The sequence below is a fragment of the Scardinius erythrophthalmus genome (assembly GCF_964197995.2).
Source record: "Scardinius erythrophthalmus genome assembly, chromosome: 22".
Classification (NCBI taxonomy): Eukaryota; Metazoa; Chordata; class Actinopteri; order Cypriniformes; family Leuciscidae; genus Scardinius; species Scardinius erythrophthalmus.
Genome location: NC_138242.1, coordinates 31,669,926 through 31,686,949, shown reverse-complemented (window position 1 = coordinate 31,686,949; position 17,024 = coordinate 31,669,926). Strand labels below are relative to the sequence as shown.

The following is a 17,024-nucleotide window of genomic DNA, read 5'->3' as shown; positions in this document are numbered from 1 at the left end:
AGACACCACCGGCTCAGGCTCAGGAACAGACACCACCGGCTCAGGAACAGACACAGGCTCGATGGCGGCCATCTTGTCAGGGGACACCTGCTCGGCAGGCGTGACGTGAAAAGGCTCGGCAGTGGCCATCTTGTCCGAAGACACAGGCTCGGCAGGCGTGACGTGAACAGGCTCGGCGGCGGCCATCTTGTCCGAAGACACAGGCTCGGCGGCGGCCATCTTGTCCGAAGACACAGGCTCGGCAGGCGTGACGTGAACAGGCTCGGCGGCGGCGGCCATCTTGTCCGAAGACATAGGCTCAGGAACAGTCTCTGGTTCGGCAGACGTCCTGTGCTTCCTCCACGCCTGCAGTACCGCCACTGCATAAAAAAGGAAGACAACTTTCTTGGCCGTGGCAGGACTGATGGTGGGCGGCTCTGAGACGATCTCAGGGATGACAGTGGGCTGCTCGGAGGGGACGGCCTCCGGGCCATTGGGGAGGCAGGAAGTCTTCCTCCTCCTCCTCCGGACCACCGGACTCGAGACCACCGAACCCGGGACCACCGGAACCGGGACCACCGGACTCGGGACCACCGGAACTGGGACCACCGGGACAGTCACGGAGGGAGTCTTCCTTCTCCTCCTCCGTTTCGGGACCACCGGAACTGGGACCACTGGAGGCGGGACTGGAGTATCCCACTGACTCCGATGCTCAAGGTATCTGGTAAAACCCCAAAAGTCCAAGACTTCCAGACCCTTCATTTCCCACCCCGGCAATGGGTCATCAAGACAGGTATTAAAAATTTCTTTTAATGCTGCCTCATTGTATCCCATTCCTCTCGAGAGCGTCCAAAATGACTGAGCTATGCAACCCACCGGCAGGCCCTGCTGACGAAAGCTCAACAAATTTTGGACACGCCCCATCCGCTCTTTCTCAGTGGTAGGAGGGAGGATACGGAACCCCATCATGCTGGATCTCTTAGGTGACGGAGTCCTTCTGTCACGAATCACACACAAAAGAGAGAGATCCAAGTGCAGTTAATTTATTGGGGTAATCCGTACTCACAATCAGTTCAGGCAAATGGTCAAAATCCAATAAATCAATCCAAGAACATAAAACACGAACAAGAACAGGCAGCAAACAGGAACAGAAGTGTGAGGACATTAAACAAGGACTCCGTGACAAACACTGAAACTGACAGGGTATATATACACAAGTGCTAAACGAGGTGACGAGAAACACCTGAACACAATGAACACTCAGTGACAGACAGGATCATGGGAAATGTAGTAACAGAGTGTAGGACACCGTGCGGGAAGAGGACCTCTAGTGGACACCCAGGGAACACAAACCAGACACTGTGACAAATTCAGCTGCATGATTTATTCATGCCGCAATGCATGCTGGGATCGATGAATGAGTTTTGTATGCTGGCATGAAGCATGTCACCATTGTTCTGTTTTCATATGCGGACTGTTGATGTTCGTGAGTGTAAAATAGTATTTTTTTCTAAACAATCGCTAGGACACATTTCTCAGTACATGGGTCACTTTTTCAAAACTCTTCACACATTGATCAAAACAGCAGTCTACGTGAACTAAACTGAGGATCATTTATCATTGCTTTGCCACAAAATGCATTCAATGACTACATCTTTTAAGTCTTTTCTCACTCAGACACAAACACCACTAAAACTTTATGTTTCTGAAGAGAATCGGCTTGTTTGAGATGCCCCTCGCCTTGCCTGAAATGAATGCGAGAGTAGGCGGCTGCAGTGAGAGGAGGAGTGAAAAATGTGAAATGTGCTTTTATATGAAAATAAATATAATGAACAAGACACCCAAAGTATTTATTTAATTCCATTCCAAATACGTGTTTATAATTTTTTTTTTGTTTTTCATTAATGCAGATGTGTTTTTATATTTATTTATTTTTTATAAAAATGACATCACATAACCTATATAGAGATCACACTGTCAGAGAGTTTGGATATATTCACACATAAATTATAGGACATAAAACATAATATCAGAGTTTTAAAATCAAACATTTTCATAGAGAACAATACTTCACGGTTGTTTAAACCAATGAGCATTAAGCTGTGTCGTCCGCAAGTCATTTCCCATCATGCTTTTGATCAGTGCAGTTGGTGCAGAGAAACTGCGCTAGACTGCAGAATCCGACACGTCCGCCTTGCCGGAGCCTGTCTCAAGAATCATACACTGAAAAAGCTGAAACGATTTCCAAAGAATCACATGACTTTCAGAAAATGGGTGTTGACTATAAATAAGCGTTGTGATCCAAATTATTTGTCTAGTTCTCCTTATCAGCTGAGGATGGACGGACTGTTTTACACAGCCTATTGTAAGTAGATCCATTTTACTAAATTATGATCTTAAACTGAATTATGTCTGACTTGTCAAGACATTCTTTGCATTTGGCTATATGACTTAACACTTTTTAGCCCTACATAAATTAGGCTGCTATATAACAGTGTATATGTGTATGCTAAGAATTTGCAATGCTCTTCATAGTGTATTATTAAATTACATTTATTGATGTTGATCTTAAGCAATAATAAAGTTCTACAAGTATAATATTGCTAACACTAATAAAAATAAAATAAAAAAAGCAATAAAGGTTAGGGTTAGGGTTTTTTTAGTGTTATAATGCTCCCATCCATTAAAAATAAATAATTGCTTTATTTTATTTCTATTTTTTTATTATTTAGCATCAAATTGCTTTGTAAGCTGAAAGACCCCCATCTTCTGAACCAGTTAAGACAGAATCTCAGTTGTTATCAGAAAGGTAAGACTATCATTATTCATCTGTCTTAATTTGTAACATTCTGTTCCGTGTGCTTTTTCTGTTATTCATCTGATTCTGTACACCATCCTCCTTAGCTGACAGTAGTTGTAAATAATTTTGATGAGGGCTATAACAACATTTAACCTTCTGAGTTAGCCTATAATTTGATTTGAATGTAAGGAACAGATGTAAGGAACAGAAAACACTGTTTTTTATTTTTATTTTTAATAGACACTGGACTGTATAGCAGGATATAGTGCACTAAGGTGCAAGTTCCATAAATGGCAGCAATGCAACTTTTTGATGCCGGCTGCCGTAAAACCCCAAAGAAGAAGAATAGGCTATATAACAGTGTATATGTGTATGCTAAGAATTTGCAATGCTCTTCATAGTGTATTATTAAATTACATTTATTGATGTTGATCTTAATCAATATTGACGTTCTACAAGTATAATACGTGCAAATACCTGCCACTAATAAAAAAAAAAGCAATAAAGGTTCGAGGGAGATATATTTATCTCAAAATCAAAATGGCGGCAGGGATGCATCCTCGTTTCCTTTCCTCGTCTCCTTTCCTCGTGTCTCAGCTCCACTCTTGTAGGATGCAAGGGAAGGCTGCAAGGAAAGAAAATGAGGACGGATGAACTGAATGAAAGCTTTTTTATATATTGGAAAACTTGATCACTCGAACTGTCACTTCATAGCATCATCAGCAGCGCTCAAAGGATCTGCCCTTCTGTTGTATTAGTTTGGTTATTTAAGAAATTCATAATAAATAATAAAAAAGCAAGACACCCTGTTGAAATATGTGAAATGTGTGGTTTATATAAACTGCAAGGGTAAAGTTTAAATTAAAATGATTGTGACCGGTGTAAGGGGGAGGAGAATGTATACGTGCATCACGTTTAGTCGATACAACTCTTCCGTATAGGATACACCTGTGTCCTCGCTCACGACTCCACAGGAAGCTCCTCACTCCTCGATCCTCGCCTCCTCGTGGTGCAATTAGAGAATTAAGATGTCCTTCAAGATGGCTGTGCTCGATCGTTTTCCGGGTCATAGGATGGAGGACAGAGGAGTGAGGAAATGAGGAGGGATATTGAGAAGCACCCAATGCACTAGAACGTATGCTGCGTCCGAAATCCACGTACTTCTCTACTATATAGTATGCGAAAAACAGTGCGCGAGCACAGTGTATGTCTGAATTCATAGAATTCGAAAAACAGTAAGCGAAAAGTACCCGAATGACCTACTACTTCCTGCAAGATTCTGAAGTGCGCATATGATAGACACTTTACCAACCACCGACAGGGTTGGGTGATGTGAGGTTTTGCGCTCGTGCACGGCTGCCTAGTAACTGCACGCGAAACCCTCACAACACCCACCCCTGTCAGTGATTGGTTGGAACACTATTTATTCTGGTTTTGAGTGGTGGTGAAACCAACTGTTTTTGTGTGCAGATCTCAGAGCCTATAGGCTGCCTACAGAGACGTGTTTTTTTGACGGCATGCTTATGGGGCGGGCAGCTAGCGGATCGTTAGGAAAGATTAGATGAATGTGATCTTTTATGTTTGGGCCTGAAATCGCTGATACAACCTTTAATATTTTTAAAGTGTGTTGTGTGTGCACTTATTATTAAAAATTATTGTGACCGATGTGAAGGGGGAGTAGAATGTATACGTGCGTCACGTTTAAGTCAATACAACTCTTCCGCATAGGATACACCTGTGTATCCTCGCTCATTACTCCTCAGGAAGCTCCTCACTCCTCGATCCTCGACTCCTCACGGTGCAATTAGAGAATTGAGATGTCCTTCAAGATCTTACTGTCTGTTTAAGATGACTAAGCTCGATGGGTTTCCGGGTCATAGGATGGAGGACGGAGGAGACAAGGAGGGATATTGAGAAGCAACCAATGCACTAGAACTTATGCTGCGTCCGAAATCGAATACTTCCCTACTATATAGTATGCAAAAAACAGTACGCAAGCAGAGTATATGTCCGAATTCATAGAATTCGAAAAACAGTAAGCGAAAAGTACCCGGATGACCTACTACTTCTGGAGAGATTCTGAAGTGCGCATATGATGGACTACCCCTATCCTTTACTATCCCATGATGCCACGGGAGAGGAGTTGTCGTCATGATATTTGAAAATGGCGGAAAACGGAGACGCGTCTGTTTTCGAGTGTAAGTACTTTATAAAACACTTTTTTTCTTTGTGGTTAAATTGTATTTGTTTAACATCATATAAGTAAACGATTGACTTGTTAAAAGTTTAAATAATGTAAATCGAGGTTACAATTTTGTGAAATTACAATTTTATCATTATTATTACCGAACAGAATGAGCTAATGCTTGTCAGCTAACGTTAGCTAACACTGTTTTCTTTAAACGACGTTCGTTGTTTTGCAGTTAAATGAGATAGTGACAAAACTTTTATTTTTTATTTTACAACAATTTTATTTCTCCTTTACCAGTGTTGATATTATATTATATTAGTTGGCTATATAGCTACTGTTAACAAGTGTACCTCAGCTTGTCCATGTAACATTAATATTAATAATATGGATTGACCATGGTTCATCACTAATGTTCAATTCTGTGTTGATTCTGCAGGGGGCTGATGAACACACCTGTGTTCTTATAGAGTGGAGAGTGGCTAATGAAAGGGAGGAAAGAAAGAAAAGAAAGAAGAACGACAAGAGCATGAGGCCAGAGAAAAAGGGAGACAAAAGAGAGAGTAAAGATTCCTCATTCCTTCTAGAAATAATTGCTAAAAACATTTTTTATAAACAAAACAAATGTTATACTCTCTTTCCATTTATTTGTTAGTATGTTTTGTCATGCTGTTTTAGCAAGTTTTATTACAAAACACTTGATTTTCAGGGATTTACAGTAGCTAGATTGTCAGTTGTAAAGTATTTAATATGTGGCATTGAGTAATTAATATTTTTAAAGTGTGTTGTGTGTGCACTTATTTTGTGGCAGATTCAAGATGGTTTTTGAAACAAGCAAATTGCAGGTATATCTGAAAAATGTTGTCTGAAAATGAGTGCTGCACTGTAGAGAAGTACCCACACACTCCAGACACCTTTGAAATGTATTTGCTTTATTTTTGTGTATCATTTAACTTTTAAATGGATACAGAATACAAAGCTTAAAACAAAATCACAAAACTTTGGCACAAAGTAGTATAAAAGAGCTTAAAGCACCACCAAAAGCAAAAGTTTTAAAACATTTTTATTATAGTGTCATCTTGAGGGAAGAAAATGAACTTCAGCAGCTTCAGTAAGGTAACCTTCACAGGTTTCTAAAAGATCTAAAGGGACGTTGATACTAGCAATCTCATTTGTAGGGCATCACTTTAAAATAATTCAAAATCTCAAATTTTTAATTATTTCAAAATAATTTCAAAAAATTTCAAAGCATGTGTACAAGATTTCCACTTGAAATTTTCCTACCCAAATTTAAAGTAAATAATTTAATAATAAAATAAAATAAATAAATAAAAAAAGCTCAAATATGTGATCTGTAGCTAGAACACCAGCACCTCTATGTCCTTTTTTTTTCTAACCCTAACCTCGAGTTGGTTCACGTAGTGTTTTTGCGCAGCGCGTCTGTGTTACACGTCACCATGTAGGCTCACTCATGTGGGCGACGCTGATCATGTGTGTGATGCTTGTGACGTGCAACACAGACGCGCTGCGCAAAAACACTACGTGAACCAACTCGAGGCCCAGAAAGAAGGAAATAAATAGTGGAATAAAGTCGTTATTTTTGTTTGTTTTTGCGCACAAAAAGTATTCTCGTTGCTTGATATACTTAAGATTGAACCACTGTAGTCACTTGGACTATATTAACGATCTCTTTAATAACTTTTCTGGGCCAGCAAGTTTCGGTCACCTAGAAGCCTATGGAGGAGTGATCCAGCTCTCAGATTTTATAAAAAAATCTTAATTTGTGTTCCAAAGATGAACGAAGGTCTTACGTGGTTGGAACAACATGAGGGTGAGTAATTACTGACAGAATTTTCATTTTTGGGTGAACTAACCCTTTAAAGGTCCCATATTGTACACTTTTTTTAAGTTTTATTTTAGGTTTTGATGTCCTTAATATATATTTGCGGTATAAGTAGCAAAAAACATCTAAATATATTTTTACAGCTCTTTCTCAGGAGCTCTGCCAAGAACAGGTCAATTTTGGCCTGTCTACTTAACATTCATGAACCTCTCTTCTGATTGGCCTGTTGTTTTCTGAGTGACCCACCATTGGTGGGGGTGGTGACTGAAGGCGGTGACTGAGTAGATCTGACAAAAGGCACAGCTACTTTATGCAGGCTGTGTGCAATTTTCTAGTGGATTGACTGTTTTGAAACTTATTTGGCAGTTTCATAGCCCCAAGACCTCTGTTATCATAAAAAGCCAGGAAATTTCAGTTTTGACAATATGGGACCTTTAAAATCTAGATGAAGAATTGGCACAGCAGCATTCAGGTGGCAGTAGATTGTAGAGCTCACAATCTGTAAACATGTATATAGTTTATTTTAGAATACAATTTAAATCGACAAGACACTTGTTTTCTGTGTTGGTTTATTTATAAATATGAAATGTATGTATTTATTTGTATATGAACCATATGATGTATTTGTGTGTGTGTATATATATATATATATACACACACGTATATGAATACTTAAGACGTAAAAGCCTCTAAGTGCCGTCTGAAATTTTCTTCTAGATTGATCATTTTTATCAATTTTTTTAATGTTGGATTACTTGTGTAAATGTAATTTTTATTTTTTTTATTTTTAATAAATTTGCAAAGATTTCAAACAAACTTTGTTCACGTTGTCATTATAGTGTATTGTTTGTAGAATTTTGAGGAAAATAATTAATTTTAAGGCTGTGAAATAAAATGTGGAAAAAGTGAAGCACTGGGAATACTTTCCAGATGCACTGTACGTGTCAAATTCAGTAGTGCTGTAGGAGAAAATGAAAGTCCTTTATTCAAAACACTTAAACCATCATCAGAGAAAAATCTACTGGATAAGTTAAGTAACATTTGTTTTATTCTGTCATAGTGAACTTTTCTAGCAAATACACAACTGTTAAAATTTCAGAACATCTAAATGCTATCATGGTACCTTGAGTCCATGAGTCCTCTATGGTACCTTTATCTCCAATGTGATGTGACCATTTGCATGAACAAATATTTCTCTAAATCACATGGCCATAATAAGGTTGTTTCCCTCAGTATAAAAACACCTGTTGATCTATTTGTCTGCAAGTGTTTCAAGTCAATTGAACAAGTAAGCTTCATTAAAACAGTAAGTAGAGCAATTTTAAATGTATTATTTGATTACTGTCAAGACATTACACTTTATACACAATGATATATTGTGGAAATACCATCTCAAATGTATGTTATCGGTTTGTTTAGCACTTCAGTGACATTGAGTAATGTACTGATTGCTTGGGAAATCTTAAATATGACAAGGATCATTTACTAAATACTCAAAACAAATAAATGTATACATAAGGTTCAGGAGAGATCTTTAACGTTCCCATAGAAATAACATATCCTTCTAATCAAGCCATCTCCCTCTTTCTGTAAACGATGTTTTTTGTGAAAAAATAAATAATTACTTTTTTTTATTATTTAGCAACACATTGCTTGGTAACCTCAAAAACTCCCCATGCGAGGAACCAGACATGACAGATAACCACCAATCATCAAAAGGGTAAGACTACACTATTATGCACTGTAAATATTTTGATACTTTATTTGAATATCAAAATCAAAATTTTAAACTGAATATTAACCTGTAAATTCACCCTTTGTTTAACAAATAAATAAGGTAGCACACCAGCAATTATCTACAGAACAAATTATGAAACTTAAGGAATCTGTAACTTCAGGCTGAATGAACTGCTGTAGTAACAATATAAACCTGGCTCCAGCGCATGTCTAAATACTGCGTGCTTGCATGTCTGGACTAAACTCTTTTTGAACTTAAAGTTGTATTTTGAATCGGAATAAAACCGAATGTACTGTAAGAAAGTGCTTTTCTTATTTTCAAATATTATTTTTAGTGCTTAATCTCAGCTTTCATGTTCTGTTTGCAATAATCAAATTTCAAGTTTACAAATGTAAACTTTCAAATTATTTTTGACAAACATTTAATCTTATTGATGTTAGAGTTTGAAGCTAAAATTTTCTTTAATCTACTTCATCCAGCACTGATTGTTCCCTTTCGAGGGAACTCGCACTGCGTAGGAACGGCACTTTGGGAAACGCCCCTCAGTGTAACGCCTCTAAAGCATGAATGAAACTAAGCCAATCGTGATTGGTCTTGTGTCATGACGTAACGTTTGACGGCATACACGGAAGCTACAAAGGGGACGCCGGCACACAACAGAGTTAGCTTTTTGCCCTTCAGCAAGCGCTCTGTGTTGTTGTCAGTCCTATTTGGTGTTGTCTCACATATCTATCTAAAAAAAAAAGAATGTCGAGTGAACAGTTCAAGCGATGTGTGCACCCCTGTCCGAGATTTATAACAGGTGGGGACACTTTGTGTGCATTGTTTGGGAGCGCAGCACACTCAGGCAGCTCTTGAGGACTGTCAGACTGATGCATTGCCGATCAGAGTGCTGCGGCCAGGATCGAGGGCAGGGACTTTGAATAAACCTTGCTGTTTCCTGTCCCTGCGTATAAGGAGATTGTTGAGGACAGGCTTAATATCAGCTGGCCACATCAAAGGCAGGAAGCGCAGATAAAAAGTAAGTTGGACGAGCGCTTCCTAGCACAGAGCACAGTCTCAACACCTGTGTTTGCCATTCTTCTTCAAAAAACTTATTCTTCTCGTCTGTCCAACCTAGCTGCAGACTAGGGCTTTTCTCCTTAATGCCCCGATTTTGCCTTCTGGCCTGTTCAGCGTCAGCTGGCCTGGCCTGTTTGAACTGGTCAGTTTGGTCATCGAGAGGTTTCAGGAGGCGAAGAAACAATCCGCAGCCTTTAAGCAGTATCTCGCTCGCCACTCTAAGTCTAAGAAGGCTGCCCCCAGCTCCTCATACCGGCAGGCACAAAAAGAGTGCATTGCTTTTAGGGCCCCCCCTCAAGGAGCTTGGGGGCATAGACGCTCTCAACCGAAGTCTTCAGCGAGACAGGTCGACCTGAGGGCCGTCCTGCTAGCTAAGAAGGCTACGGGAAGAGGTCCTAGCTGTCGTAAGGCCTCTCAGGGCTGCCCCCCCTCATGGTATGCAAAGTGCATACAGGGTTAAACCTCCATCAGTATCTATAATGTTACTGTGATTTTTCTTTTCTGTGTTTTGTCTAGCATGGATCCAGTGGGAGTGAATTCAATAGAGACTGCAGCTCTAGGGAGACCCTTCCAGCTGGGGATGCTGTATGACTGCAGGAGAGATGCTCTCGTACCAGGTGATAATGGGCTGTTACCCCAAATCTGTGAACCATTGAAAGTTTTAGAGGCCCATGGGTAAAGAATGTAAAATTACTTCTTTATTTATGGGTTTTAAAAGAGAAAAATAATTTATTTGCAAAAATAATTTACTACAGACCGAAATAAAAATCTTTCTCAGCATCCATAACTCTGAGATCTGATATGATGGCAATGCTGGTTTAAAATTAGTTGAATATATAGATATCTCTGCATTATGTTAGGCATTAATGGTTTGATCCAGGATGTTTCTCATACAGTATTTAGTGATGCACCTGCTCAGAGACTTTTATTTAAATGTATATCCAAATAATAAGTAAGTGTCTGTTAGGTGAAGAAACAACAACTAGTTTCTGGTGAAAAACTGCAAAAACTGGTGTTGCTATGCTGTATGAAATTAAAGGTCGGGTAGGGCAAACGGGCTGTTAAATTGCTGTCTAAAAAATAAATAAAATATATAAATGTTGACTTAAATTTTTATTTAATGTTGTAAAATAACATTTGCCCCTTCATTACAGGAATCAGACTTTGGAGTAAAGAGCAGCTGAAGGAGAACATAAGCAAGACACCCCAAATCAATACAGTTTTCACAGTCACAGCTTCAGACTCGATTGAGGAAAAAACAAAATTGCTGAAAATTGATGGTAGTCTTAAACTGAGTCTTTTAGGAGGACTCCTCGATGTAAGTGGAGCTGCCAATTTTCTCAAGGACACAAAGAAATCATTCAATCAACAGAGACTGACATTACATTATCATTCAACCACTAAGTTTGAAGAACTGATCATGAACCACTTTGCTTCTGGAGACATGGCTCACTATGACAATGACGTTGCCACACATGTAGTGACAGCAGTGCTGTACGGAGCAGACGCCTGCTTTGTTTTTGATAGAGAAGTTTCATCTGATGAAGACAAGAGAGTGATAGCAGGAGAAGTAGAAGCTGTCTTTGTGAAGTTAAAAGGCATTTCAGCTGGTGCAAACATTAATCTGAATGACAATCTGAAGACTTCTGCCCAAAAATTCAGTTGTACATTTTATGGCGACTTCCAGCTACCACGTAACCCGACCACTTTTGAAGATGCTATGAAGGTTTTTGAAGATCTTCCGAAACTGCTGGGAAAAAACAAAGAGCGTGTGGTTCCTCTGAGAGTTTGGCTTTATCCTTTGGACAAACTTTTCTCAAAAATAGTAAAGTTTCAACATGAGATCAGCACAGGTTTATGCTCAGACATTGAATCTGTAATTGAGAGTTTGAGTACGACTGAGATGAAATGCAGTGATCTTCTGACAGACACGCCAGCTTCGACATTTACTGCATTTCATGACAAAATCAATGACGTCAAGAAAAACTGCTATCTGTGCAGATTGAGTCTCATCAAGAAACTCGGCTCTCTCTTACCAAAGATCCGTGGAAAATTCATAGAGGACACAGCATTGATCGATCTTCTACAAGATCATGAGGAATCTCCATTTGAAAGAAGCACTCTTGAACAATGGCTGAAAGAGAAAGAGGAAGAATCTGACATTATTAAAGCATTGCTTACACAACTGAATAACTCAGGAGCAATGGTAGAAAACAACCTCAATAAAAATCTAATGAATCTGGAAGTTAAACATTTGGTCAGCTACACTTTCACATCATTGAGCTGGACAGATGTTCTGCTTTCTAAACAAAAGACCTTCCTGAGTCCTTCAACGAAAGGAAAAAATGAGGAGAAACCCAAACACAAGACTTGGCTCATGACTGACATCCAGAAGACAATGAGGAACAACCTGAGGGTATTTAAAAACTTGATTGATTTAAAAAAAACATCAGCCAAATTCATTGTTGCATCAAAAGAAATGGAAAATAATCCAGGTTCCTGCATTCTTATGTATGAAAATGAATCTAATGAAGCCGTTTGCTTCACTCCTCCATCAAAACCAGACTGTCCGATCACTGAAGATGTCAGATATAGACAAGTGGTCCTGAAAGTGTCTCCACCGTGTTCTGCTACAGAGGAGCTCAAATTACTGTACAAAATGAAGGAAGAGAAAGACTGGAGATCTCAAACTGTGTCAAGGAACCAGAATACAGTTACTCTGACTGATCTCAGACCAGATACTGAGTACAATATTAAATGTGCAGCGGTGGGGAAACTCGACTACACCGTAGAGAGTGATGTGACGCGTCTCACAGTCATAAACCAGGATCTCATCAAGGCCAAAGAGTCTGCTATCCAAAGTCTCAGTTGGACTGAAGACAAGTGTAATTTACTTTTGAAAAAAAACAAGGAAACAACTTTTAGTGCACTTCATAAGAAAATACAAGATATGCTGCAAAACTGCCAAATGTACAGACAAGATTTCAGTGACCGAATTAAATCTGTGATCCAGTCAGTGAAAGCCTGTGAGAAAGAGTCTCGTGCTCTGATGGATCTTCTTCAAGCTCATGATGAGTCTCCATTCAATGAAAAGAGTCTGAAAGAGTGGATCACAGTGAAAGAAGAAGAATTGAACACCGTTAATGAGTTTCTTCGACAGTTAATGGACTTTGGAGCCGAAGTGAACAGAAGCTTGGACTCGTATTTGTCTGATATTCAGGTGGAGAATGTGTTTTGCTACACTTTCAGTTCTCTTGAGCTGCCAGATGAGTTGCTTAATGAGCAAGAAAATTACATGAATCGTGAAATGATGAGAAATCCACAGAAGAAACCTGATGTGGCATCTCAATCATGGCTCACTGGAAGCAACAGGGAGAAAATGAGAGAACATTTGAAAATATTTAAAGAGCTGATGACGTCACTTAGCAGTCAAAGCACTAAATTTATGGTTTTCATAAAAGAGCATGATAAGCATCCAGGTTCCTGCATTCTTCTGTATGAAAATGGATGCAATGAAGCTGTCTGCTTCACTCCTCCATCAAAACCAGACTGTCCAACCATTAAAGATGTCAGATATAACCAAGTGGTTCTGAAAGTGTCTCCACCGGGTCCTGCTACAGAGGAGCTCAAATTACTGTACAAAATGAAGGAAGAGAAAGACTGGAGATCTCAAACTGTGTCAAAAAACCAGAATACAGTTACTCTGACTGATCTCAGACCAGATACTGAGTACAATATTAAGTGTGCAGCGGTGGGAAAACTCGACTACACCACTGAATCTGATGTCACCACAGTTACCACAAAGGTTTGAAGCTCATTTATTAACTCAATTAATTTACTATATCATTACCCACTATTATTTAAATATTTAAATCTTATTGCCCTTCCACATGACTTCTACTGTCCAGCACAAGCATCATGCACTGTCTGATGTCCACATGAAACACACTGCTAGTATCTCATTAAAGGCCAATTTTAGGCCCCCACACATCAGGATTTCTGATCGTAAATATTAAACATGTTGAATATTGTTCGGATAGTGATTGCGAGTGGTAGGCTCTCTGTGAGCATCCTTAGGTATCCTGAGCGTAGGGAGTTGTTAGGTCTCCTCTCAATTTAGAGAGTCGTCATACTGAGAGCTCGGCTAGGCGATAGGGTAACATGCTAGGTGGCTACTGACATCAGTGCAAGTGTTGCTAGGCCTTCTCTCATTATGAGAGCTGTTGTATTAAAGCCTCCACTCTCTGAGCTTTGTGGACCATTTACGGCCATTTCACACCGCAAGCGTGAGCGGTGCGTCAGCTTCACGTCAGCGTGACTACATTGTCACTGCAGCTGCGCAAAAGTATTCACACTGGAAGCATTTGTACAGCGTCACAGAAGCGGCTCCAAAGCTATATATATGCGAGTATTTCTTTATAAAGACAACGTCTCGGTTACGTATGGTAACCCTCGTTCCCTGAGTCCAGGGAACGGAGACGCCTCGTTGGGGGACTTCCCCTGACGAATTGGGATCACGCTAGGGAGACCAATTGCCTTTGAGTGAATTAAAACGAGCCAATGAACATTGGCATGCAACATTTGCATTCCGCAGCCCGCCTACCAGCGCGGGTATAAAGCCCGGAAGCAAACATTGCATCATCGCTTTTCGCTGAGGAGCCGAACAGTGTCCAGTCCTCCGCGAAGGTACAGCAACATGGCGACGGGACGAGGCGTCTCCGTTCCCTGGACTCAGGGAACGAGGGTTACCATACGTAAATGAGACGTTCCCTTTCGTCAGCAGGGAACTCCGACGCCTCGTCGGGGGAGTTCCCCTGACGAATTGGGATCCCTACCAAAACGCCATGGTGCTGGCCCCTTCCAGCGCCCAGCTAAGCTACCCTGCAGCAGTTTCCAGAAATTTTGCGGGAGCTAGCTAGGGAATCACACTGCTGTTCCGCAAGACCCAATCAGTGGATATTGGATAACACTGGGAAAGCGTGCCCATCCCCAAGGAAAATAATAAGGGGGGGACGCTGCGGAAGCTGAGGCAGCCTAGAGGAAGGCCCTCAAATACACACATGTACTAACCACGTAGGGTAGTGAAACATATGGCAGTCCTTGAAGGTAGTCCCACTCCGGAGGAGTGAGGAGCGTACTCAACAGGGACGACAGAATGAGTCTGTCAAGGGGAAGACACGGCTGAACTGCACGTGGCAATCATGGGTCGCCGCAGGGACCACTGGAAGCACCCAGTCTACTAGCGACTCCTTACTGAAGGTAGCAGACCTGGTGCCGGGCGGTCCGCAACGCCTGACACCGGAGGGGGTGATGGAGGAACTCACGAGGTTAGCCGTTTGTTGGGTAACCAATGGAGCAAAAAGACGCACATATCCGCTCACGGAATGGCGTCGCAAGCCGACACACCTCTTCCCTCTAATTACTGGCCGTAGCGAGTACTCGGGAGGAAACAGGTTCCACACGTAGGCTATAAAACCTAGCGCACGTGTTCGGTGTCGCCCAGCCCGCAGCTCTACAAATGTCTGTTAGCGAGGCGCCTTGTGCCAGAGCCAAGGAAGCGGCAACACCCCTAGTGGAGTGAGCTCGCAACCTGGGCGGGCAGGGCTCACCTTGGGACTCATAAACCCTGGTGATAGCGTCCACTAGCCAGTGGGCTAACCTCTGCTTGGAGACAGCCTTCCCCTTCTGCTGGCCTCCGTAACAAACAAAGAGATGATCTGAGGTCCTGAAGCTTTGCGTTCTGTCTATATAAACCCGGAGGGCCTGGACGGGACAGAGAAAAGCTAGGGCTGGGTCTGCCTCCTCCTGGGGCAGCGCTTGCAGGTTCACTACCTGGTCCGCAAAAGGAGTGGTAGGAACCTTGGGCACATATCCGAGCCGGGGTCTCAATATAACATGAGAAAGGCCAGGCCCGAACTCTAGGCACGATTCGTCGACCGAAAATGCCTGCAGATCCCCTACCCTCTTGAAGGAAGACAATTCTAACAGGAGCGCTGTCTTAATGGACAGGATATTAAGCTCAAATGTCATCAAAGGCTCAAAAGGAGGACTTTGAAGTGCTCTAAGCACTAAAGTTAAGTCCCAAGAGGGTGCAGGGTGCAAATTGCGAGGTGGATTTAGCCTCCTAGCACCCTTGAGGAATCTGATGATCAGGTCGTGCTTCCCCACGGACTTACCTTCAACTACATCGTGATGTGCGGCTATTGCGGCAACATACACTTTGAGGGTGGAGGGAGACAGCCTTCGCTCCAACCCCTCTTGTAGGAAGGAGAGCACGACTCGGGCAAGTTCGTGGGTTCTCCCCGTGGGAAGAACACCAGCCGACGAACTGGTTCCACTTCAGAGCATAGAGGCGCCTCGTAGAGGGGGCTCTAGCTGAGGAGATGGTATCTACCACTGCCTGTGGTAGGCCATCTAGAACCTCCGCGCCCCGTCCAGGGACCAGACATGGAGTTTCCAGAGGTCTGGACGCGGGTGCCATAGAGTGCCCCGTCTCTGAGAAAGTAGGTCCTTCCTCAGAGGAATCGGCCAAGGAGGGGCTGTCGCGAGGAGCATGAGTTCTGGGAACCAAGTCCGGGTTGGCCAATACGGGGCCACCAAAAGGACCTGCTCCTCGTCCTCCCTGACCTTGCACAGAGTCTGTGCAAGAAAGCTCACTGGGGGAAACGCATATTTGCGTAGGGCCCGGGGCCAGCTGTGTGCCACGGCATCCGTGCCGAGAGTTCCTTCGGTCAGGGAGTAATACCACTGGCAATGGGTCGTGTCCGGAGAGACAAACAGGTCTACCTGTGCGGCTCCGAAGATTTGCCAAATCAGCTGGACCACCTGGGGATGGAGTCGCCATTCTCCCGGAAGGGGAGGCTGACGTGAAAGCTCGTCGGCCACATGACTGAACTCCCCAGGGACATGAACGGCATGAAGCGACCTCAGATGCTTCTGACTCCATAGGAGGAGGTGGGAGGCGAGTCGCGACATACGACGGGAGCGCAGACCACCTTGTCGGTTGATGTACGCAACGGTCGCAGTGCTGTCCATACGGACCAGTACGTGCTTGTGTTTGAGAAGGCCCTTGAGGCGACACAAGGCTAAGCGTACTGCTTGCAACTCTAGGCAGTTGATGTGCCAATGCAGCTGGGGCCCCGTCCACAGACCCGAGACTGCATGCCCTTTGTACGTGGCCCCCCAGCCCTTGGCAGAAGCATCTGTGAAAACCACAGCATGCCTGGAAACCTGGACTAGGGGCACTCCGGCCCGTAGAAACCCAGGATCCGACCAAGGGGTGAAGGTTTGGCGACAGTGCGGGGTGACTTTGACCCGGAACTTGCCGCTCTGCCACGCCCACCTCGGGACTCGATCGTGAAGCCAGTGCTGGAGTGGTCTCATATGCAACAGGCCGAGCGGCGTTACTGCGGCT

The 17,024-nt window shown here is 42.5% G+C and overlaps 1 protein-coding gene across 1 annotated transcript; it reads left to right on the top strand.

Annotated features, from left to right (window-relative positions):
- Positions 1-9,169: 9,169 nt before the first annotated feature.
- Positions 9,170-15,076, top strand: LOC308682859 (uncharacterized protein; the record flags this gene model as incomplete). Its single annotated transcript, XM_081352799.1, has 4 exons — positions 9,170-9,569; positions 10,127-10,227; positions 10,765-13,415; positions 14,717-15,076. The coding sequence occupies exons 2-4, from the start codon at positions 10,128-10,130 to the stop codon at positions 15,074-15,076; spliced, it is 3,111 nt and encodes a 1,036-aa protein (XP_081208925.1). The 5' UTR covers positions 9,170-9,569; position 10,127.
- Between the last annotated feature and the right edge of the window lie 1,948 nt (positions 15,077-17,024).